The sequence below is a fragment of the Onthophagus taurus genome, chromosome 1 (assembly GCF_036711975.1).
Source record: "Onthophagus taurus isolate NC chromosome 1, IU_Otau_3.0, whole genome shotgun sequence".
NCBI lineage: Eukaryota > Metazoa > Arthropoda > Insecta > Coleoptera > Scarabaeidae > Onthophagus > Onthophagus taurus.
In genome coordinates this window covers 31148562-31173232 of record NC_091966.1, presented here as the reverse complement: position 1 = coordinate 31173232, position 24671 = coordinate 31148562, and the positions used below count along the sequence as shown (strand labels likewise).

At 32.0% G+C, this 24671-nt stretch overlaps 2 protein-coding genes across 2 annotated transcripts; both read right to left on the bottom strand.

Annotated features, from left to right (window-relative positions):
• Positions 1-12954: 12954 nt before the first annotated feature.
• On the bottom strand, positions 12955-24066 carry LOC111421315 (Palmitoyl-protein thioesterase 1). The gene is made up of 5 exons (XM_023054458.2): positions 23793-24066; positions 13854-14091; positions 13638-13796; positions 13314-13590; positions 12955-13252 (listed from the first exon to the last, which is right to left on the bottom strand). Exons 1-5 carry the CDS (start codon positions 23911-23913, stop codon positions 13127-13129), a joined length of 921 nt encoding a protein of 306 aa, XP_022910226.2. The 5' UTR covers positions 23914-24066; the 3' UTR covers positions 12955-13126.
• LOC111421553 (uncharacterized) lies at positions 15242-18080 on the bottom strand. The gene is made up of 2 exons (XM_071199638.1): positions 15455-18080; positions 15242-15332 (listed from the first exon to the last, which is right to left on the bottom strand). The coding sequence occupies exon 1, from the start codon at positions 17687-17689 to the stop codon at positions 16184-16186; it is 1506 nt and encodes a 501-aa protein (XP_071055739.1). The 5' UTR covers positions 17690-18080; the 3' UTR covers positions 15242-15332; positions 15455-16183.
• Positions 24067-24671: the final 605 nt, after the last annotated feature.

Here is a 24671-nt window from a genome sequence, read left to right as displayed (position 1 = left end):
ACTATGCAACGAATTATATTTTAGGAGAATTTACTTTTCGCACTTTCCACACGGATTCCAGAAACTGTTTCAACCCTTAGATGAAATATGATGGAATCTTCAAACACCAAGTTATTGATTTTGGCCAAGTACACATTCACAAGCCGAGAACAGCTTTTCAGTTTCAACTAGACCAGCTTCAGCGTTTAACTTCCGATTGCAAAATAGAAAAGTATTTTGTCATAATAAACCAATCACACTAGGCGGAGAATTTCAGCAGTGACGATTTACTAAATCTGTTGTAACAATGTATTTATCAGTAGTTGACCAAGGTCAAGAGGAATTTTTTTGAGTTGGTTAGATTTTACAAAATCAACGGGAAGAGGAAAATCACACGTGGAAATCGTCCTACATGAAACATATTTATGAAACGCATTGATTCTAGTATAGTATGTGGAGTGGCTATATCTTTCATTGTGATAGTAATATTTTCTATGTTTGCTACTCTATTGCCAAAAATCCGAACCGTCTTGTTTTTTTGATATAGTTCTTGTGCCAATAAATTAAGGTAAGCTAGTATATGTTACTCAATGTCATGAAAACGAGGAATCAAAGTACCTATTGTATTACATTCCCATTACTTCTTCACTTTTTAGCAAAAATTTGTTGATAAAAATTTGAAATCTAGAGAGGTGGATTCTATAGGCATAAGCAATAATAACCATATAGATTTGGAAAGATAGGAGAAAAAAAGTGTTAGTTGGCAGTTACACCATGCTAGCGTATAAATCGTTCTTAATAAAACGATCTTCTTCTTCAATGGCGCTCCAGTCCAAATCGAGCCTTGGCCTCCTCAATGCATCGCTTGCAATCGTCTCGATCTCCGGCGACTTTCTTCCAGTTTTTCATCCCGAAAATCTCCTGAGCATCCCTGGACACGTATTCCCATCTTGCTCTTCAATGTACTAGAAACAAAGCGTAAACGGTCCAGTACTTATTCTGGCGACCATAAAATACGCAACAGTATTGTACATAGACTGTTTTGTATCTTTTCATGTACATATACCAAGAATTCTTTGTTTCAATACTGTTAAGAGAGTTCTGAAAGAACACCTTCCTGAAACATTGTATAAACATTGTCTAAATTTTTCTTTTGACTTTCTAATTGACTATGTTAGATTTCACCCCATAACTTTCTTTTGACAATATCTAAATAATACATAAATATTAAAATATATAGTGAATAGTAATAAATAGTATATATATCCAATTAAATTTTGAACGATTGCTGCTGTTCAAATAGCTGTGTCATTATTAATTATGTTCAAAACAGCTCTTTTAATAGCTTCAATATCAAACTTGGTCTTTCTGTTATCTTTCCTATTTAATAAATTATAATAAATTTCGCACAATTCCAAACACAATATTTTTCATCTCATAAAAGTGTTGCATGACATTTGATGTAACACTATGTGCCCATGAGAAGAGTAAATCTATGCCGTAATTGCGATCGAGGAAAAGAATGAGAGAGAAAGGAACAGAAAGAAGTATAATAATAATAAAAAACAGTACACAACTTTTAAACTCTATAAAGAATTCAAACTAAAAGTACTTTTCCCAACAAGCCCAAATAATTGCAGGTTAGAATTTTAACTGATAGTGAAAGGCAGCAGTTTTATTTTGCGTTACGTTAATTTGCAGCAAGGAGTAGAGTGGGAACAGTTTTATTGTTTTAATTCTATAATCTAAAAAAATAATATATTAACAATAATTATTGTTATCATACGTGGACATTACATTCTTGCTAGATCAATATGTCAAAAACCTTCGGTTTCTATCATATAGAAAAATATTTTTGTGATCATCAGGGATGGCCCATATCCCAAGGATTTCGAGGATTTGGACCCACAATTTTATTGGTTATAAATACAATTTGGGGAATTTATCCATTAACAATTGAAATTATAAGTATGAGATTGCCGAAGGTACATTATGTATATTTCTTGTTTTTATCTTAATTTTCATGATTTTAGATTACCAGACAAATTTTTTTAAATTATTATTTCATATCGAATTTTCTGCGATGGTTTTGAAGTCTATTAATTGGAATGTCTAGAGTTTGCACGAATCAGCAAATCGAGAATATTTGAAATGAAACTATGTATATCTGTTAGGTTCCTAGTGTTTTAATTCTGCATTTTCAGTGTTGGTATGTAGCCGAGTCAAAGTCATACGATGTCAGGTACTTCCTCTAAAAATATAGCTAATGACAATGATATTATAGATAATGCCAATGACATTACAAATAATCTATTTTATCTGGATAACTTTTAACTCTTTTTGTTTGACAATACGTTTTTAACTCTTTGATGTGGTGTTTATACATAGATTTTTATGATAATCTTATTTGTACTAACTGTAAGCGATTATAGTTGAATACCTCATACAGATAATGCTAGACCGATTTTGCCGAAATAGTTAATAATACTACAAAGGTAACAATAAATAAATAAATAAATACAATAATGATTGTTATAATTGTTATGATTGTTATAACAAAAACAGATGGAAACTTCTTCTCGCCTCTAAGCAATGTAATGGATTTTGGAAATTGAAGTTATTTATCTATGCCAAACGCTATATAAACCTATAATTGAAGCAACCCAACTCAACCCAAATAGTATTTCCAGGTTGGGTTGGGTTGAGTCAACTCAACTTGGAAAATTTGATTGATATTTGAATCCATCCGAAATAACTTTCTATTCAATCTTTGTTTTTTGAAAGCTGCAATTCTAAAATAAATTTTGTACAGGATACCAAGATAAAATATTTCCGTTAAATACAAAGATGTATTTATTTTCAACAAACAGATAGATTAGTAAGAAAAAAGAAGAAATTCAATGAAACGCAAGAATTAATGTCATTAGCAAAAAGTAGTGAATTTGAAAAGTTTTGTTTGAGTTGGACAATAGAGCTGCTAAAGATTTATCCACATCAATGAAATTCTATTTGAGGGGAAAAAATTGAGTAGTACATCTACATCATACACTGCTGAAAGACTGTGATGTATCATTATGAGTATTTTGTACAAAATGAACTTATCATACATACAAAAACAAAAACCAGTAAAAATAATTTTCAGTAGTTGTGATTAAGTTACAACATAATGATTGAATAATTAATATCTGTTTCTTCTTAACTCAAACGCAGACTCCCTCATCATATTCTTTTTACTGATTTGAGGTGTAGTCATTTTTAGAAGTTTATGCAATGACGTATCATCTAGGTGCAGGAAATTTCAGTAATCATTGGGTTCATTTGGTTGCAGATAGTTCAATGCATTTTCGTGAGTGTATTTGTTTCTCTTTTTAACCCAATCTCTTATCTACCGTTGCTGTTTCTTCTTTTTAGACAAACAGTTAAATGTTTCTTATGATAAAATCATATAATTTTTTATCTGTCGTTAATCTAGAGGTGCTGTGCCATACAATAGGCCCTCCAAATTAATATTCTATTGTTCTTGTATTTTTCTGCCCGATTCTACAAGTTGCCCAGCCATTTTTCCAAATTGCGAAAATTTGATTTAATTTAAAAAATGCCCAATGGATTATCTGCCTTATACGTTAGGTTGAGTTAAATATGTGTGACAATAACCAAGATTGTCTGCCAACCGAAGTCGTATTACGACTTCGCTCACAGTGTTAACTTGAAGCTTTCATTACTATTTTGAGTACAGCCATCTATACAACGAGTAAGAAGACTATCACTACTGAAATCCTCGTTGATAGACTTAGTTGCTTTCACCATTTTGAGAAAGAGGATGGATCTTTACACTATGAATCTTTCGGACATCTTTGGAAAACATAAAATGTTCTGACAAATCATATTGATTGACCATTAATTGATGAAATGATGAATCTTAAACACTATCCTTATGGATTTTTACTGTATAAGAAATGCTTTAGCTAAAATTGAGTTATTCTGGGTTAACTTGTGACACTCACAAAGAGTTATGTGCTTGTAAACTGAAAAGTGCTGTAATTTTATAATTTTTCTTCTAATATTATTCTATGTAATCATCATATTTCTCTGTTTCAAGTATTACAAAATAGTACATAAGTGGTAAAGCAAAAAAAAATGGAAATACCAGACTAAGGGAGAGTTGCGAATAATGAAAATGTATTCATTTTCGCTTCGCCGCCACGGTATACGATCCGGAGGCTGCATCTCCCTCTGTTGTACTTAATAATGGACCGGAATTGGATCCGGTGCAGAAACGATGACGACGACGAAGACAACGGGAAGAAGAGGACGACGAAACTGTTGGCGCCGATCCACACATTGCCGCTATTGTCTCTTCTCACGCCGCGTGCATGGAAATCTCGGATTCTCTCTCGGATATGATGATATTTCCCTTATTGTTTGCTGAGGACTCTGCAGTCCACGAGCGCGAATAATACCCCAACCCTTCGTACACTGCTCGAAACGCGACGAAACCAACACAGTCCGATGCCTTCGAGAGTTTCAAACATGAATAACTGGAAGAAAAAATTTTTAACAATTTAATTTAATCAAATTGATATCGTAAAAAGATTTAAAAAAACATCATCATTGAAAGGATGTTAAGATAACGTTTTATGTACATGTAGGGAGGGTAGGTTTTAAAAGCAAAGAGTTTTCATCCCCTACATATGTAGAGTGTTACCCCTATATCAGAGAGGAAGCCTTCAATGGCATTAGTTAAATGGATACGCATTGACTCTAGAAGGTGAGCTTAGCAACCCCTAATTTGTACGCCAAGTTTCCCACCCTTTAAACTCATCCCTCCGAACACATTTTCCCCAAACGCTACCTGTTTTTCCACCCCATCTGTAACCATAACCTCCTTTTTTCGATCCTTTTTCTTTTAAATTCGAAAGCGCAAGATTTTTTCGTCTTTTTTCCGAAGACGACCCTGTCTCTTGTATTAACCGAGTTTGTAGCCGAAGTTTACTCGTCCTTAGCGCTACTTTACTTTAATTACTTGTTGCCCGATGGTAATTTGCTGCGGAGAAACAAAAAGAACATTCAAGGGATGTAAGGGAGGAAAAGGGGAACCTTGGACGAGTGAAAAACGGAAGCCTTCAGGTTCGGTTTGCGGCGTAACATTGAATGGAACCGGTAAAGTAATTTTTTAATGAGGAGGTGAGGGGATGGTTGACGGGGAAAACGGTTTAATTACCCTCAACTCTTCGAGTTCTATGAAAACGATGAGGTTTTTGGAGAGTTTCAAGCGTTAATGAGAATCTTATTTAAGGATGTTTTTTTAAAGAGTTAACTAAAAAAAATTGTTATTAAATTTTTTTAGTGGTAGACTTTTTTTTCGATAATTTTTTCATTTCAGAGAAAACCAATCCGGTTTTTTACATCGAATTATCCCCGGTCCGAAAAATCCGGGGGCCTATTGTGCCTTTTTAATTTTCATTTGTCGGTCGGTACGGGGGCGGCGACGCGGACTCCGTGCCGATGGGGGACGCTCGAAAAATGTTCAAGGGAGGGGGTGTGCGGCGGCAAACAACGGGCAATGAATAAAATCATATATCCATCTGCGCGGGACCGAGTCGCGAATCGCGAACAAAGCCCTCAGCTTCGGAATTAAAAATCATTCATTTCATAGGCAAAATCAATCACCGCATCTGGTCCGATAGCGATTGTTGGTATTTTCATTCGCTAACTCCCCCCAAACCACCCCGTTTTATCTACCAGGCTCAAACCCATCGAAAACAATACAAAACGCACCCGGATTAAACGCACACGCGAATTATTTTTGCATCGCTTACATCCTGTTGAATTGTTTTTACCCTTTTTTGTGTTACTGTTGAGTTACAAAAAATTGTATTAACAATTACGGATAAAAGATTAATTTTTTGATATAATAAATGATTAATTTTTAATTTAAAATGTACATTTGAAAGATTTGTACGTAATACTTATTGACTTTTTTACTTTTAGAATCAAAATCTAGGAGCTAAACTATCTTCGAATAGGCAAGTTTTAAGCATCATATTCAACAGTGTAGCATACAGTCCTGCTTGAAACATTGACTGATGTATGAAATCAAAAACAAAATGTTGTTAAAATTTGTTTAGAACTGTAGAGAACAACAAAGAAAAAAAGTCTAACTATGGACGTTCTCTTTGCCATAACTCATGAAAGCTCGGAACAGTATACATATATGGAATCAAATCGAACTCTGTTGGTATGGATGGCATAAGTGTTAAAATGCTTTCATTGTGTTGTCCTGTAATTTTGCCCTTCTTGTGCAATATAATTAACTATTCTATTGAATGTTCTGTGTTCCCTGATATTTGGAAAATCGCCCTGGTGACCCCAATTCCAAAAACCCCAAATCCTCATGAATTGGGAGACTTGAGGCCACTTAGTATATTGCCTATATTATCCAAGGATTGTGAGAGGATCATGGCGGTCAGACTTGCTGGCATCTTAATGATTATAATGTGTTGCCCAGTTGTCAGTCTGGCTTTCGTCCGGGATTTCTTCTGGGTGTGACAGATGAAATCTTCAAAGCAATTGACGACAAACGGGTTACTATCTTAACACTTTTGGATTTTTCTAAGGCTTTTGATAGAATACATCATGATACTCTAGTGGCTCCGCTCCATTATATAGGCTTATCTTTAGGTTCGATTAATTTAGTACAAAGTTATTTGTCTGGACGAAAGCAGTTGGTTAAACTTAATGGTGGTACATCCAATACCGCAGATGTTATATCGGGTGTCCCACAGGGCTCTATTTTGGGTCCTCTGTTATATCTGATATCTACAATTGGGTTCGCTAATGTTTTGGATCACTGTATGCCATACCTTTATGCTGATGATACTCAACTGCTTTACTCTTTTAAACTGTCTGATATGGAAGAACTTGCTGGCAAGCTTTGTCTACGGATTAATTCTAGTAAGTCATCGGTTATGGTTTTTGGGGATAGAGCTTCATCTGAGTTTATAAAAACTAACTTGCAGTTGGCGATGGGTGGAAGTCGTCTTAGCTTTGGGGAAAATGTAAAAAAATTGTTTCGATGAGCGCCTTCGCTTTGATGGGCATGTTCGGTCCCTTCTACGGAGAGCTTACTCTACATTAAGGTTGCTTTACAATAACAGATACATTTTGAACCAGAACCTTAGAACGCATCTGTGTGATGCCTTGGTGTTGTCCATCTTCAATTACGGTGACGTAATATATCACTACTGTCTTGACAGCGTTCACACTGCTAAAATTCAAAAGTTACAAAACACTTGTCTGCGATTTATATCTGGTATCCGTAGAAGGGAGCGTATATCACATACGCTGGCATGGGCTGGTTGGCTGAGCATGACACGGCGTAGGACTCTTCACTGCTTGTGTCTCTACCACAAAATTATCTTACACAAAAATCCGCCATACCTTTATGATAAAATTAGATTTCGCACAGATATCCATAGTATTAATATTAGGTATAAACATACGCTAACGATACCTCACCACCGCTTAGAAATTTTCAAATGCAGCTTTTCGTATTGTATGGCTAATTTATACAATTGGCTACCTGATTCCTTCAAGAGTCTTTCTCTGATTTCCTTTAAGGCAAGGGTTAGGGCTTATTTAAGTGAGCGGCAAGTTGACTGAGCACTCTTCTTCTTTGTTTATTTTGAAGTGGTTTCATAGCCTGGGGGGAGGATTGGGGGCTGTTAGATATTGAGATATACTTGTTATATGTAAGTATGCTTCTTATGGTGTCTTTTAAGTTTGTTAATTTTTTTTGCTCTTATAATCGGCTTGATTTCATTTCAATTATTTTATTTTTCAATTTTTGTCTTATTATTTTGCTGAGGGTCATTGAAAAACAGTGCGACAAAAGAGCCTTGGTCACTTGGTCGACCTGACCCTCTTTAATCGGAATTGCCTTTTTATAATTTTATTATTATTTTTTCTATTTGTACATATATCTTATTCGATTAATAAATATTATTATAGAATTATTATACATTAAAAGTTGAAACACAAGGTCCAAATGAGCATGCAAACTGCAATAGAAGCTGCAAGGAAACAAAACACTTATTTTGAATTTGATAGATTAAATCCTAAATCCTTGTTTTAACGTCAAGCACCCTATGCAATGATGGTGTTGACCACAATGAAAATTCCTTTGTTATCGATAAGCAAATATAAGGAATCACTACAACAGCAACAACTCTAGATTTTAGAGGTATATGGCAATTTTTGGGATTTTGAGAAATACTTATAACTTGGTAGGTAGAGACAAAGTAATTCATCTAAAAGTTCATTATTTAGCCTAAACCACTCCCAAGAATTGATGAGCTCCCAGAAATGAGTGTAAATGGACCGCGAAATATAATACGGATATATCATGGTGCGTAACCGTCAATACTACTTTACTTAAGAGTTAGCGAAAAGTGAATACGCACAGTGGCACAAAGAGGAAGCAACTCTGAGGGTTGACTATTAAGAGCTTTGTCATGTTGTGAATTCATATCGCCGTGCATTACGCCTCCCTATTTATCCAGATTCTGAACTTTCTGAAAAGTCAAACACGTTCATAATATAGTATAAATATTTTTTTATTACTTATAGGCCACCGATGTTATTTAAGGCTTATAGGTTTACGTCCAACATATTTGTAATAAATCTATAGGATATATCACTTAATTATTAATTAGGGTTCGATTATCTTAAAATCTCATATCAGATCCCAGCTGCAAGCAGCATATTAAATAATAGCAAACAATGTCTTCAAGCTTTCAGGATAATTTTTTCTATGCAGAGTAGGTGAGTCCAAAAGACCATGACTTAATTGCATACAATATTGTTCATAGTCAATCAATTGACACTTAAAATCTTACATGTATTCATGTGTATGCTAATCTATAACAAAAACACAATTTAAACGATATCAGCTATCAATATTTAAAAGATTTGTAGAATGGCTCTAAAGAACGTCAAAATGAGCAACTAAGAGAAGTTTCTGGAGAAACAATCAAAAATGTCGAATGAAACTCGTTTACTTTAAAAAAATCAACTTCACGTGATGGAATTTTAAAAAGTATACAATAAAGGACCTTGATTCTATTCAATAGTATTTAAATAAAATATACTATATCGCTCATTATAAAAGTATTTTTTGATTACTTGATAAGGAAGAAGAAGAAACTCAAGAACGGATAGAAACGCGAGAAGAAGAAAGGGAAATGACGGCGGGCAAGTTAAGCGTGGAAAAAGTGCAAGGGGTCCTAAAGGAAACTCGAAATGGAAAAGCTACAGAGAAGATAACATAGTACCGAAACTACTAAAAAAAGAGGGACCGACAGCGAAACGATGGCTGAAAGAAATATTCCTGTAGGCTTGGAATACTGAAATAATATCCCAAGATTAGAATAAGAACATAATCGTGTCAATATAAGTACGAATGCTTTCACGGCTAATGTCAATTGGACTAAAACTTGTACTAACACTAGCACCAAAACTAACTGGAGATCTACAACTAGAAACTTTCGGGTTAAGCCATGCATCTTTTGAAAAAGTGTTTGACGTTTCGAATGCCAACTTCTTCAGAAAGTTACATTTCGAACTAGTTTAACCCGAAAGTTTCTAATACTAATGTTAGTTCTAGTTTTAGTTCAAATAATCGTACCAATCTACAAAAAAGGAAAAACAATTAGCTGCTAAAGGGCAGTGTATGACTTCGATGGCACTTAATTTTACTCAAAAATCTTTTAAAAACCTTGAAATAGCCCAGATATAAGATATTCTTGAAGAAGAGCAAACGATGTTCTAGCCTAATAGAGAAACACAGACAGGACTAAAATTAGACTAAGTGCAAAAAGATTTCAGATGAGTTTAGAATGGAAAAAGACGTTAAACTGAACGACAGTCTAAGCCCACTACTGTTCGTAACCTATATGGACAATACTAAGACAAGTCAAAAATCAAAGAAAACCGACGAGATTGGAATACCGGAACCAAACTTCGATCTGTACGCGAGATCTAGTATACGCAGACGATGTTGTACCGCCTACATAGAAACATGATAATAAACAGAAACAAATATTGAACATATTCAAATCAAAAATAAAGGCAGTAGTTAGATGAAGTATCTGCAAAAGAATAGTAGAAAAACCAGAAGAAATAGAGTACGACACAAGAGAGTCAGAGAAGAACTGAGCTAGTAAAGGAGGAAGGAATACAAAAGAATATGTACAATATAAAACCAGAAAGAAGACGAAGACAGGGTAGACCAAAAATCCAGTGGGAAGAAGTAATAAGAAGTAGTGTTGAAAAGAGGGAAAAGTGTCACCGAAGTACGAAAAATGCTACAGATACGAACACTTACAGGAAATGGATCCAAGATCCAATACCATGAGGTAAAATAAGGACAAGAGAAAGAAAAAAAGAAAAGTTTGTACCTTTTCTTTAAAGAAATATAATTGTCAACATAGTCGCGTATGGGGTACTAATAAAATTGGTGTAATGCTAACTCGCTAACTTGGTGTCAATCAATATGCACTTGAAGAATAAGGTACCACAGTAACAATATCCAGCACTATTTCTACAAGTGACAATACCATTTCCTCGCCTTTTATCAACTCCCGTGTTCAAATAAAAGATAATTTTTTCTACGGTTCATTTTATGGAGCTATTATTACAAAATTCTAGCTGGATAATTGCAACCGTATTTATTAAATTATTGAATGATATTAAAAATCACGCCGGTAACAGTCCCATAACTATCACATAAATAGATATCGCAGATATTAATACCATATTAATAAATATGAATATAGGTAATTAACTATGGAAAAAATTAGTATCGTATTACTGTCGTTTCCGCTCAATGTACTCATAAAATGTACACATTTCGATTCTCATCATACCAGTGATGATCGGCTATTATAACAGGTCAGTTTTTTGGTTTGAACAGAAACTACAACTTTTTATTTGTTCCATTGCGGCAGTATATTAAATTTTTGATTAGTTATAATCCTTAATAAGCTTTTTAATTACCACAAATAGCCTATTTAAAAATTGCACGCTTTCTTGCCTTTAGACTGGAAGGGTAAGACAAAAGACAATTTTTCCTACCCGATTCTTTCTTATCCAGTAGGTTTTATGTCCATAAACATTAATTGTTGTAATAAGAGAATCGAAATAAAATAATTGGCGAAGTAAAGGTGAAAATGAACCCCCGAATATATTTTCTGAAGGTATTGTACAAATTGCAGAATAACACTTGTCACAAGTCCAAATATAATGGTAGTATAATGATATAATGGTAGTTGAATCCTGATAGGTCTCAAACCTCTCTATGTATCCATATCTAGTAGTTCTGGTACAGAACTTTGTACCACCATCTAATTGGTTTGTCTTTTATAAATTGTTTAATTTCATGACCACCAAAATATGGCACCATGAATTCGTTAAAGCTGTGAGCTTCATCAAGTGAAGCCATATCCATGTTTTTTTTTATTTAAACCTTCAATAAGGGGTCGAATTTTTGTGAATATCATTTTGGTCGAAGTTACGATTTCCACAACAATGTAAATTCTGCATTATGAAGATAAATCTGCTTCCCGACATAGCTTCACATACTAAAGTGTCTTTTATATCTTTGGAATTTCCCCAGCACCCTCTTCTCCCCAATCCTCGTCAGTAACTCCTCCGTTAGCATTTTCAGGTAGGAATATTGTTATTTCGCCTGGGACTTCATAAACAAAGTTTTCTAATTCTTCCATTATCTCGTAAAGCCTTAAATCATTCCGTCTCGCCTCACTCTTTAGTAGACACGTGAATCAAAGAAATAGTGATTTATTTTTGACATATTTTGTATAAGTCAATGTCGAAGCTTAATTTAAATCAAAAGTTTTAATTTTTATTTATTACATAAAAAAACTAACAGGTTGAGTAGATTTTCATATGTTTAAAGCTAAAAGTATCTTTTTCCAGAAAATAAATGACACATTTAATAAGCATATTTATATTTTACAGTTTTTGTAATTGAATACGAAAAAACAAAAGGGTTGAGTTAAAACTCGTAAAGGGGTTGAATTCGAAAAGCAGTGAGTGCAGATATCACAGTGGTAAACGGCGACTGGGCGGACGCTTTAGAGAAAAGCACGCAGGTTTTGATCTCGTCTGCGGTCGGCTTCGTGAATACTCCAATGATCAATGCTGTTAATAAACCAAGCAAAGCAGCCTGGCGAGTTGATTAATTAAACATCATCGGCGTTGGGGCCGGGGCTCGCGTACACACAGGGAAACGGATCTTGCCTCGCTTGCACTGGAAACCCTTTCTATGTATGTGTGGAAACGCAAATTTGTGTATAGGTATGGAGCGGTGCTCTACTGAATACTAATAACTTTCCGCTTAATTTTACTTAGGATCAATTTATAACTAAGTTATATAAAGTAAATAAGATATTCTTAAACATTTTCATTTTTAATAAAAGAACGAATGAAAAAAATTTCTTTACATCCAACCCTTTGTTTCTGCGTCTAGTCTCGCTTTTATAAACTAGTCTGATTAAGGCAGGCAAAACGCGCCCTTATTTTAGCTTGGGAAGAGAAGGAGGAGGTTCGCGAACAACAACGTCGTTATGAGCGGCCGACGCCGACGTCGACGCCCCAACAACAGCAACAAAAAAAAATGATGATGCGTCCTCCTCCGCGCATCCTCCTTCTTCTACCATTCATTCGAACGGAACGCATTAGCTAAACAAGCTGCTGGCCCGGCATAATATAACTAATGGATGACAACGCTGATTGAAAAATTTCACAGAAACATAAAGCGGCCCAGAACTGAAAGGCAAATATGATCGGATGAACGCGAAAGCGTTCCCCAACTACTAACTCTACTCCTCTCTATATAGACTATATAGAGTAACAGAACTCTCTCAACAGTCGATACAAAATGCACATACACAGAGATTCATACAAACGAGCTTTTTTCAATCTATTACAGTTAACCTTTTAGATGCTACATGAAATAAAATTTTATTTTTAATAAATCTATATTTACTTGTTGTTCGAACTAAATGTTAACTAAATTTAAATTGTAAATAATTATAAAAAACAGTTAATATTATCACAAAATTTTTCTTCAAGATAAATATTTTTTTATAATTTCGTCTTGAAACCACGTCCAATTAAATTGTAAATGGTTACCATCAACTGATAGAAAATGTAACCTTCCTCGTTCATCCAATTCTTTTAAGCCCAATCGATCCTGAAATTACCCAAAAATATATCACTTATTACATCATTTTAATTTTTTGTATTATTTTTACTTCTGTGTAAATTTTGGATTCATTTAAAGGAACGATCTCTTTAGATTGACCCGCTTTATAAAATCCAAACCATTCCGAAGCAATCGGTTGTACCATACTATCTTTTTCAAATTTAACCATAACGAAGTTCTCAATTTGCGACAAACGTTCTCGATACGTTTTATTTATATAACGTTCGTTGTTGATATCCGCTAAAAATGTGCTGTATTTAACGTAATCGGATTCATGAAGAGGATCGTGCCAATAAGTTGCTTGGACTAAATAATTTTGAACCCAACTAAAAGAATATGTATAATAAAAAACATAAATAAACAATAAACTAACTTGAAATAAGCAGCATGGTTTAACAATCTCCTCATATAATCACAAGTTTGATAAGAAACTGACGGACAATTTGGTAATCCATAAACACCTTGATGTTGGCCTCCTAAAGAAATTAAACTTCCCACTTTAGGTCCTTTACATCTTTGAATTAAAGCTCGTCTAAAAAAATTTTAAAAAATAATCAAATAAAGGAATTTAAATGAATTTTTTGTTTACAAAAATTGTGAGCCTTGAGAAAATCCAACAGCATGATAACCATTTTGTAAGTTTGGATCGCTGTTGATTAATTTACACGCGTAATCAATTTGTTTGTTAGGATGCATAAAAAATCCGTTTTCAACATCCGTTGGAATTGATGACCCAATCTTTAATGATGTAACATAAACTCCTGGTAAAGCTTCTTTTATTCCTTTAACGATGCTTCCAAGACTAAATGGAAAGCAGCAGCTATCACCTTGAAAAAAAAAAAATAGAAAATGTTACAATAAGAAACGTGGGGTTATTAAAAATGTCATTGAATCATTTTCTTCTTTTGCACAATTCCGTTAATTATTTAATTATTAAGGTCGAAACTAGGATAACGTAAAGGAAAGAAAGTTTTCAGGTTCATGTTCTAGTATGAAACTAGGACAGTCATTATCGAACATGCATTCTAAACGAGTTTAAAATAAAATCTATTTTTGTATCGATTCGGAATGGGTATAATTTGAATTGGTTGATTATTTGATCAACTTCCTGTGTTTTATATCAACTACGATGACATAACATAAATTGTTTCGAGTAGGTTACGGTCATTTATAAGTAAAATCAATAGGTATGCTGTACTATGTTTTTTTTATTGATATACATTTTTAATTTTCAAAAAAGATGTTACTTAAAAGTAAAGTTAAGACTCAGTTGTAAATATATCACACTTTAATTAAAAAATTATTTATATTAGAATGTAGTCAAAAAAATATCCTTGATAACTGTTCAGGTTCTGTATCGATACTGTCGATGTATCACCTTGACCGCAATCGACTTCGTCTTCATCACTACAATTCATGCATTTCCCTCCTTAACCGGGAAGTAAACGTATTATACAGTACTGAAAAATTATTTATATTACAATGCTGTTAGTAAATATCACACATTCTTAAAATCTGTTCAGATTTTGCATCGATTTGGTATCGATGTTGTGTTTCAGGCAAACAAGTAAATATTGCAAAAATAATTACCGCCGATTAGAGAAAATTGAATTTACATCTTCTGAACTCATGCTAAGAACAGAATAAGTCTGTGTTCAAATCTTGAAAATATCGAACTTTAACATGTTGCTCACATTACGAGAACAAAATATGCATATTTTATAGGGTAAAACGCCAGTAATTGACCATTGGTCAGTGTTTGACCGTTTTTGTAAAAAATTGTAAAAAATAAGGATCCAAGGAATATCTAAAAAAAAAATAAATCTGTCCATAAATAGCCACTTGTCTCTTCTCCACTCCCTATTACGCAAAAAGTCTACGACCATACCGTTCTTGAGTTCTTGTTGTTTAATTTGCGCTAACTGCTGGCCTATTCACATCGTGCTAAAAAGAGTAATTTTTATTTTATTATAAAAATTGTGACATCATTCCCTCCTTTATTTCTAAAACTCCAATTATAACGACGTTTCGGGAAATGTTCCCATCATCAGGTTAATAATACTCTTATCTAAAGAAACACGAATTACTAAATTAAAAATAACATAATTACTATTACGAACATGAAAAACAATCTCCATACACTTAACTCACAAAAGATTTTTTGTTTAGTTTATAGAATATGATTCTTACCTAAGACTATTATCAATTTTTATCACTAATTGTTTCTTAAATTTATTCCGATACATCTTATCATGCTTACGAGTCAAGTCTAAGAGAAATTTTCATACAAGGTCAGATAACAATTGTATTCCTTTGTCCGAAACCTGTTTTCTCTCCTATATTCTATTATATCACTAATTTATTTAAAATATCCGCATAATGTGCCCCTGTTCTTCCTACATCGGTTTTAAAATTAACTGTTTTATTATTATTTTTTGTTATGAAGATTGACTCTAAATTTTTCCTTATTTGTATGTTTTTATTTGTTGTTAATATCTTAGGATTATCGAAATCAAACTTATGACTTAAAGTTACAGAATGTTGGCACAAAGCTGTTTTGTTTTGAATTTTTATTTGTTTAGTATCGTATTTGTGTTGTTGTATTCGTTTTTTAAGATGTTGTTTTGATTCCCCTATATATATTTTATTACAATCCATGCAATTTAATTGGTATATAGTATCTACTTTATCTAAAGTTTTGATTTTGTCCTTCATGTTTGATATTAAGGTGCCGATTTTGTTGTTATTGTATTTAGCGAATTTTATTTCGGATATTTCATACTTTTTAAAGATGTTCGTTATTTTATTTGTTAGTGCTGGTATAAATTTGATTTTACAAAATTCTTTATTATGAGTACTTTTGCTATTAATTCCTTGAGTACTAACATCGTTTTCCTGACAAATCTGCTCCATATTACTCTATCTAGGTATGAATTGTGTAATTAAGGATTGTCTAAAAATTGGCTTATTCTTTTTGTTCATATCTTCTTTCCCATTTTCTGCATCTGCATTCCCAGTTTTTTGATGATTATCTTGTGGGGTTGTGTTATTTGTTGTGACTTCCAGTCTTTGTATATTATTTAGTATCGTAAACCATGACTTATTGATCAAGTGCTTGGGATAAAAATTATTTAACAAAATATCATAAATTTTTTGTTTTATTTCTTTCAAAAAGGGTGTATATGTCAATTTTATCGCTCTATATATATAATTGTTCATCGTGTTTATAATTTGCGACTTTGGGTGATTACTATGGTAATTCAATAGTCTATCACTGCTTTTATCTTTTTTATACCATTTCGTCCTTATTATGTTATTGTCATTATCGATGATAATTGACATATCCAAAAAATTTATTTGTGATTGTTTCGGTATTTCCACCGTGAATTTCAATCTATCATTAAAATCATTAAAAACATCCAACAATTGGGAATATTGTCCTTTGGGCAAGATAATCAATAGATCATCTATATACTTCGTTATCAACAAAGGTTTTATTGGTGTTTTATTCAACTGTGTGTCTAATAAATGATTTAAAATTATCCCGCTTAAATTTACACTTAAACTCGACCCCATTGGTAATCCAAAGATTTGCCTATAATATGTTTCATTATATGTGAAGTAATTATTAAAAGTGCATAACTTTATGCCCTCAATAAATAATCTTTTGTTTTTAATCAGGGTGTATTCTTCAATATGTTGCCAATTTTGTTCCACCAATTCGATCATTTTATGCAATGGTATATTAATGAACAACGATTGTACGTCAAAACTTACTATATCAATGTCATTTAAATTTTCTATATTTAACGATTTTATTTTCTCCTTTAATTCCCACGCACTTTTGACGTCATATTCATTTAATGAATTTAAATAATTTAATGATTTATTTAAGAACTTTGCTAATTGATTGGTAGGTACATTAATATTATTTATTATAGGTCTCAAAGGTTTATCATCTTTATGTATTTTGAGTAGTCCATGAATCCTAGGGGTTGTATAATGCGTTGGGGCTAATTGTAATTTAAAATTTTTATCTATATATTTCAATTTCTCTAATTTTTTTAAATAGTCGTTAATTTTGTCTACTAAGTTTGGTCCAGGATCTGTCCTTATTGTTCTATAAGTATTTTTATCATTTAATAAAGTGGACATTTTCTCATTATATTGTTTTTTATAAAGTATGATTAATTGTTTAGTTTTATCTGATTTTATTACTATTATATCTTTGTTATTTGATAAGAATTTTTTGAAACATTGTACATCTTTGCAAATTTGAACCTGCAAATTTGAAGTGTTGTGCTTTTCTTTTTTGTGTTTATATAGAAAGTTAGTTATTTCATTAACTATATTATTTCTTGTTGCATTTATATGGTTATCAACTGTATTTATTCTAGTAAAAATTCTTTCTACATAACAAAACATAACATTCTTTTAAATTTGGTTGTTAGGAAACTGAAATTATCTCCTAATGACAAAAGGTTCAATATGTTTTTTGGTATTTGTTTGTTTGTTAAGTTTATTACTCTATTTGTATTATGTAGTTCATCATACGTATACTCTACGTGGCTGTAAACTGTATTAGTATTATTCAAATTCAAAAAATTCGGTAATTTGATTTTGTTGGTTTTGACTCTGCTATTTTTAAACAATTTCTGTATAACACTTTGGACTTTAATTTTACTATATTTATCCACGATTATTTTTATATTGTTCTCATTATTTGAAAAAACTTCGCCCTTTCCATAATTACATAATAACTTCCCAATATAATTATTGAGTTTATTTATTAACCAATATGTTTGTTTGATTTCTAAATTTAATATCTTACTACCAAACTTTTCATATATAATTTTATTATTAGTTGTAAATTCGTTATAAAAAATGTTATCTATTTTTTTGTATGTGTTGACATATATGTTTTGGTAACATTTCTAACTTTTTCGCATTCGTAAGGTATATTAATTTAGTCTTAGCTTTAATTACTTTCATTATTGGTTTTGTTAAGGAATCATATTCTACACTTACATTAAACTTAAAACTATCCATCAATTCCTGTTTCACCAGATTGAACATAATTACATCTTTATTCCTCATCTCTATCCTCTTTATTTCATGGATTCTTGTGCCTTGGTAATTTCATGGTAATTTTTATGTTTAGAAATTCGCCCAAACAAGGTAGTACTATTCAGCCGTTTTTGCATGTATAGTGTTTTTTTTGCCAGTGATCTAATAATGTTTTCTATTGGTTACATTAAAAAAATATCGCTTTAATTAATTATTTGTGAAAATAAAGGCGGTCAAAGACCAGTAGTTCTAAATTGAATTAAAAATTAGTGTTTGACCAAACGGTCAAATACTAGACGTATTGGTTGTTGTATAATGTCACAAGTATATATATTTAATTAATAAAATGGAAAAATGTGTAATACCTATTTTTAAAACTTATATCTTTCCGTTTAAATTGTTTAGTTTCTTTTTTATTTTTTTAAACCTTTTTTATAACAATAAAAGTAATTGAACACACTTAAGCAGTAATCAATCTGTAAAATTGGAGGATAAAAGATTGGTCAAACACTGACTCTTATAGTGGTCAATTATTATCAAAAAATGGAAAATCTATATGGAAAATTTAGCAAATATGAATCAGGTTAACTTTTCCAGTACCAATATGACAACGAAGCCTAAGTTTAAATATAGTGAAGAAGATCTTCAAAAGGCTCTCGATGCAAGAAATAGGGGTTTATCTTATGAAAAAGCAGCCAAGATGTTTAATGTACCAAAGTCAATTCTTATTTATAAAGAAAAAGGAAAAACACCAATGCAGAGGAAAATGGGCCCACCAGCATTTTTAAATTCTGATGACGAAAAACTACTGGTTGAATGGTTGTTTCATTCGGCATTCCTTTTACAAAAACCCAGTTGGAAAACACAAAATTTGGGTGAAAAATTAAGTCAAGAACATTTTGCTCCATTTAAAGAGTCCAAAAATATAAACATATTTTTGTGAACAAAATAGAATGGAAAAATAATGAAAATGAATATTATATTAAGAATCGGTCAAACATTTACGGTTTTAAGGTATTAAAACTAGACTAGATATAGAACAAAGAGTAGATATTATTGGTCAAATAATGTAATCAAAGTGGTGAAACACTAAATGCGAAATACAGTTTCCCTTTATAATTTTAAAAAAATATTACTTTATGATGTTATATTTTATAAGTAGGGTAAGTAACCTTAAATGAATCAGATGTGTATTTGATCATATTTTGATCATTTTATGTAAAGGCAGAGGGATCTACAAGAAAAATAATATGACTCGATCAAATACTGACATTAAAAAATCCTTAACAGGTCAAACACTAGTGCGTTAACCCTACAGGGTGATGTACTTATCTTCAATGGTATCAAAAAGTTCCATAACTCGCCAAAACTGTGTAAATAAAGTTGGGAGGAAGTACTGGTTGCACTTGTTAAGAGTAAGGAATTATTGGATTTACAACCAACAGAGGGGGGTTCAATTAAAAGACCTCCTTTTTCTGAGCCAAGATTTCGATTTAATTTCTAAATCTTCTTCAGGGCACGCTACAAAACAACGGACCCAATGAGAGTGGTTGCAACAAAGAGTTAGACACTTACGTATAGAGGTTAATTATGTTTTAAAAACATAGATGTTGAGTTTAGATCCCTCGAAACATTTGAAATTTCCAAATTTAATACTCAAGTAATAATTTATGCAAGTTGAACATGACGAACTTTGTCAATGTTCAAAAGAAAAGGAGTTGGTTTTTGCACTAACAATAAGGAACATAAAGAAATTTACTATGAACTAAACTGGTTTGATAACAGGTTTGATTCGTGATTGCAACTATATGCAACATTTTCTATTCCAAAAAATTTGGAGTAGTATAGGTTGGAAATAATGGTTTGACCTTTGCCTTGACAAGCACGACCACCTTAACTACTTATGATTTCTACCTATGGAGAATGCTTTCACCATTCGCGTAGATGCTACAAGACTTAATGAGCTAAAACAGCAGATGTCTGCCTGGAAATGTGGTATGGATGAGCTAGATGAGCTATGGCTTGTATGGTGAAAAAACTTCGCACATGCATTGAAAACCATCTGTTGCCAGCTCCGCGTGCAGGAATGGTTTCGAAAATTCTATGAAATATCTCCAACATACCATTACTTTGGGGGTGGTAAAAGAAAGCACGAATTTGGTTGGTCCCTAGATAATTATTGAATTGCCGAAAAAGTTTGGATTGAAAATTGCCTTCCCTGGAATATTCGTTACGTAGAAGTGTGCGACCGATAGCAAAAGTGGAAATGTCTTTGAGAGGATAATCTTCAGGCCAACGCGTAAAATGTTCCATCACTGTGAGCATGTACAGCCTAGTGAAGGTACTGCAGGGCCTACTATGTCTAGGTGAATGTGTTCAAATCTGCCTCTCGGAATAGGAATTTTTTGAAGAGGAAGTTTGGTATATTTATGAACTTTTACCCGTTGGCAATGCAAGCAAGTTTTTGTTCACAAATTTACATTTTTGATCATGTGAGGCCAATAGAAACGGGTTTTTGAAACAGCTGTGAAGGGTTGAACGAAAACCAGGATGAGAAATATTGCGAAATTAGTCAAATATAATTTTTCTTAATTTTTTATGTATATAAATTTGTACCAAACTTTACATTTGGAGTTGTAAACAATCTTTATAGTTGAAAAATAGGTTAAATTAGACAAAATATAGTTAGCGTTAATATTAAGACTTTCACTGTAGAAACGTTAATTCTAATATTTATAAGATTAGGCTTTATACAAAACAATATCTTATGCATCATACGATTAAGTACTTCAGTTGCTTATAACGAGCGACACGAAGTGAAACCCTTGGCAATTTTTCCACACTTATTGAAGGTAGGGATAATTGCTCCCAGATTTATTAATGTTCTTACAATCTTACCAAAGCTATTTGAAAGCATGATATACAACCAGATAGTCAATCATAAAAACTACCATGCTCCATAATTGACTCAGTGCACGAATCATCTTGGATTCGTTTCGATGGTACAAATCGTGAATTGAAACTACTAAATGATTGAAATTGAACGGATTTCTCCTAGGAGCTTTGGGACCCTGACGTTGATAAAGAGAACTCCCTTCTGGATACACAATGATCAGAGAGATTATAGTGCATAACAAAATTTAAAAACCGATATTAGGCTTTTTAATGATACAATCTCTAAATGAAATAAAAATTAAAAAATACTGCAAGAAAAAATGCGTACAACACAAGATTGTTCGACAGAGCTGAGTAAGAAGAATATCGAAAGGAAACCAATAGAATCTGCCGTAGAAATAAAAGAAAAAACCAGTAACAGAAAATAGAACTGAATATAACAGCGAATAAAAAATAGAAAATTTTAGAAGGCGACTAAAGAACTCACAAAAAGTTATCAACCAAACATAGTGAGGAGGAGATAAAAGAAATTTGTACTTCGAGAAATTTTTAACAGCAGATATTTAATATAGAAGGAGATAGTGAGGACGAACAAAATACGAAGACCACAAAAGAATGTTGTGTTACTACCGCAACCGACAATCGAAGAAACAATAAAGTACTTAAAAAAACACCTACGATTAGAAACATCAGGAGAGAAACATGTGGAGGTGAAAAAATGTCCAGAAGATTGAAAGGTAGGTGTCATTCAGCTCATCTAAAAAAAGGGTCTGCTAAACACCACCTACAAAATGCTATATCATAATATACCAACGGCTTGAACCTTTCTATGAATGCACTCTAAAAAAATGTCAAAGTGGATTTAGACAAGGTCGCTCAACTATAGATTATATCTACCAGAGATGTAAACCTTCATCGGACAGGCATCATCTAACTGATATAAGATTTTGTTAATAGAAAAAATGAAAATACAAAATATTTTTAACGTAACAAGCGACGAGATGGATACATAGAAGTTTCACGCAGTGGACTTTAAATTCTTGATCATTCGTAAAGAATCAATGTTAGCATTAATTGCAAAGAAGTAATGCAACAAAATTCATCGCCAGTACTGCAATTGTGACTGAAACTGATTTACTACAAGATCACTATTATCTGGAAACCATTGGTATTGTTATAGTGGCAACCTGCTATTAGCTTTAAATTAGTGAATTTTAATTATGTTAACCATATCATTTAGGTACCGCCGTTGTTATTGCTTTTATTGATCTTTTAACAACTAACTGTTTTTCAAACTTCATTTTATTTTTTATACTTCCTATTTTTCTTATTGTTCCATTATTTATCCCATTGCCCTTCATTCTGTAATACATTCAACATATTCGATCATATTCGAAGTACAGTGTGCTAATTAATTATCGTACCTGACGTCATCATTGCAAGTATGCAACCAATATCACAGTATTTTTATTGCAATACGCGATTTGCGTATGATGCGTATTGCACTGTGGTATTGGTAGCATACTTGCAATGATGACGTCGGGTACGATAATTAATTAACATACTGTATAACAGAATATTACAAAACCCAATGTTGAAACAACCTCCTTCTTCGTTAAATTCTTCCCGTAATTTTTCACTATTAAATAAATTAATTAAAAATGAAGAATATCCATTCTAATGAAGCAAAATTAATCTCAAGCTATTCGAATAAATTCTAAAATAAAATTAAATCACCAAAAATAAGTTGTTAACTTTCTCTTTCACAGTGGAATCGGAATACCCTTTATGCCATATTAATACTTGAGATTTTTATGGTTTAACACCTTGAGACCTAAATATCTATTACAAAATTAATTAATGGTAAAAAACATCGTTAGTTCCAACTTTATGTTTTTTTTCATATGAAATGTTTAAAATTAATTGACTTAAATTGTTTGTTATATTTTTATCAAAAATAAATTAAATCGAGGTATTATGACTTCGAATTAGTAATGGATTTACACCTTTAATCAACAATTTTGTATAATAATTCTTACACAACTTAAAAAGCAGTAATCTTTGCATTACAATTTTCCTCGCAAAAATATTTTATCAATCGTATGATTAATTGTTTATAATCCCAAAATACAAAGTTTTATATAAATAATCAGATACTAGTTATGATTCATTATTAATAATCTTATATTAGTGTAGAGTTTCAGTTTTAACTTCATTTAAACATCGGTCGTTAAATCTATAAATACAACTAAAAAAACACAGAAAATAAATTGAGTCATATTTCTTTGATTAAATGAATCATTTTACGATTCATAACCGCTTTAAAATATGTCGTATCTTCATAAACAAACAATAATCTGAATCAACGACTTTCTTATCAAACAACCTTCTAAATGAAATCTCAAGGATAAACTTCGCGTATAAGAACCGCAAACAATTAACAATAAGAGTACATTCTTTCACTATTCATGACCATATTCTTACTAATTCAGTATGTTCTCATCATTTTTCTCATGAGACAGTTTTACTTTTTAATTTTTTAAATGAAAATTGTTAGTTAACTTACCCATGCCATGCCAAAGAACTATCGGTGTGTAATAATCGCCACCTTTAACACCGTTAATGATGAAGAAACCGTATACAACGATTGCAACTAATAAGTAACGAGATCTTTTCGTGGTATACATGATGAACTTTGCTATTTACCGTGTTATTGCACGATTTGTAAATGATGACGAAAACCTAACTGAGAGTGCAACAACCGAATGAGCAACCGCTACAAGACGGCGTTTCTGAGACGATTACGACAAAACGTTATTACTGTTGCTTGTCGTTTTAAACTTGTAGTGGAGGAGATCTGTAATTGACCGAGACCTATGAGTTATAAAGACCAAAATACATTAATTACGATTGGTTAATCGGTTAAGATAGTAATATCAAAGAAGTTGTTTTTCTTACGTAAAAATTTTTCGATAAAAATGTTATAAATTGAAGCGATTTAATTTAAAAATAAGTATGAATAATTTAAAACAAATTTGTCATGATTAGATTTATAAATAATCCAATTTAGTTAGAATTAAAGAAAAGAAAGTATTTTGAGATTAGATGAGGATTAAAAGTGGACAGTTTTAATTTGATTAGAGTTTCTTTCTAATTTGTAAAATCGCTTTGAAATCAATTAAATCATTTACGTTTAAATTAATTCTAGCTTTTTTATTTAAAAATCTTTTTAACATAAAATATATTCATAAAAATTAATTTAAATTAAAAATGTATTACTTAGATAATTTAATTTTAATGAAGTAAAATTAGTGTTTCTTTTAATTTTCTGTTCGCGTGATGAGAAAAGCAATTTAAATATCTTTCCGTTCGTTTTTGTACAAATTGCATTTTTCTCTTTTCTACCATAAAGAATTACAGTTAGCTCAAATTAATCTTAATTAAT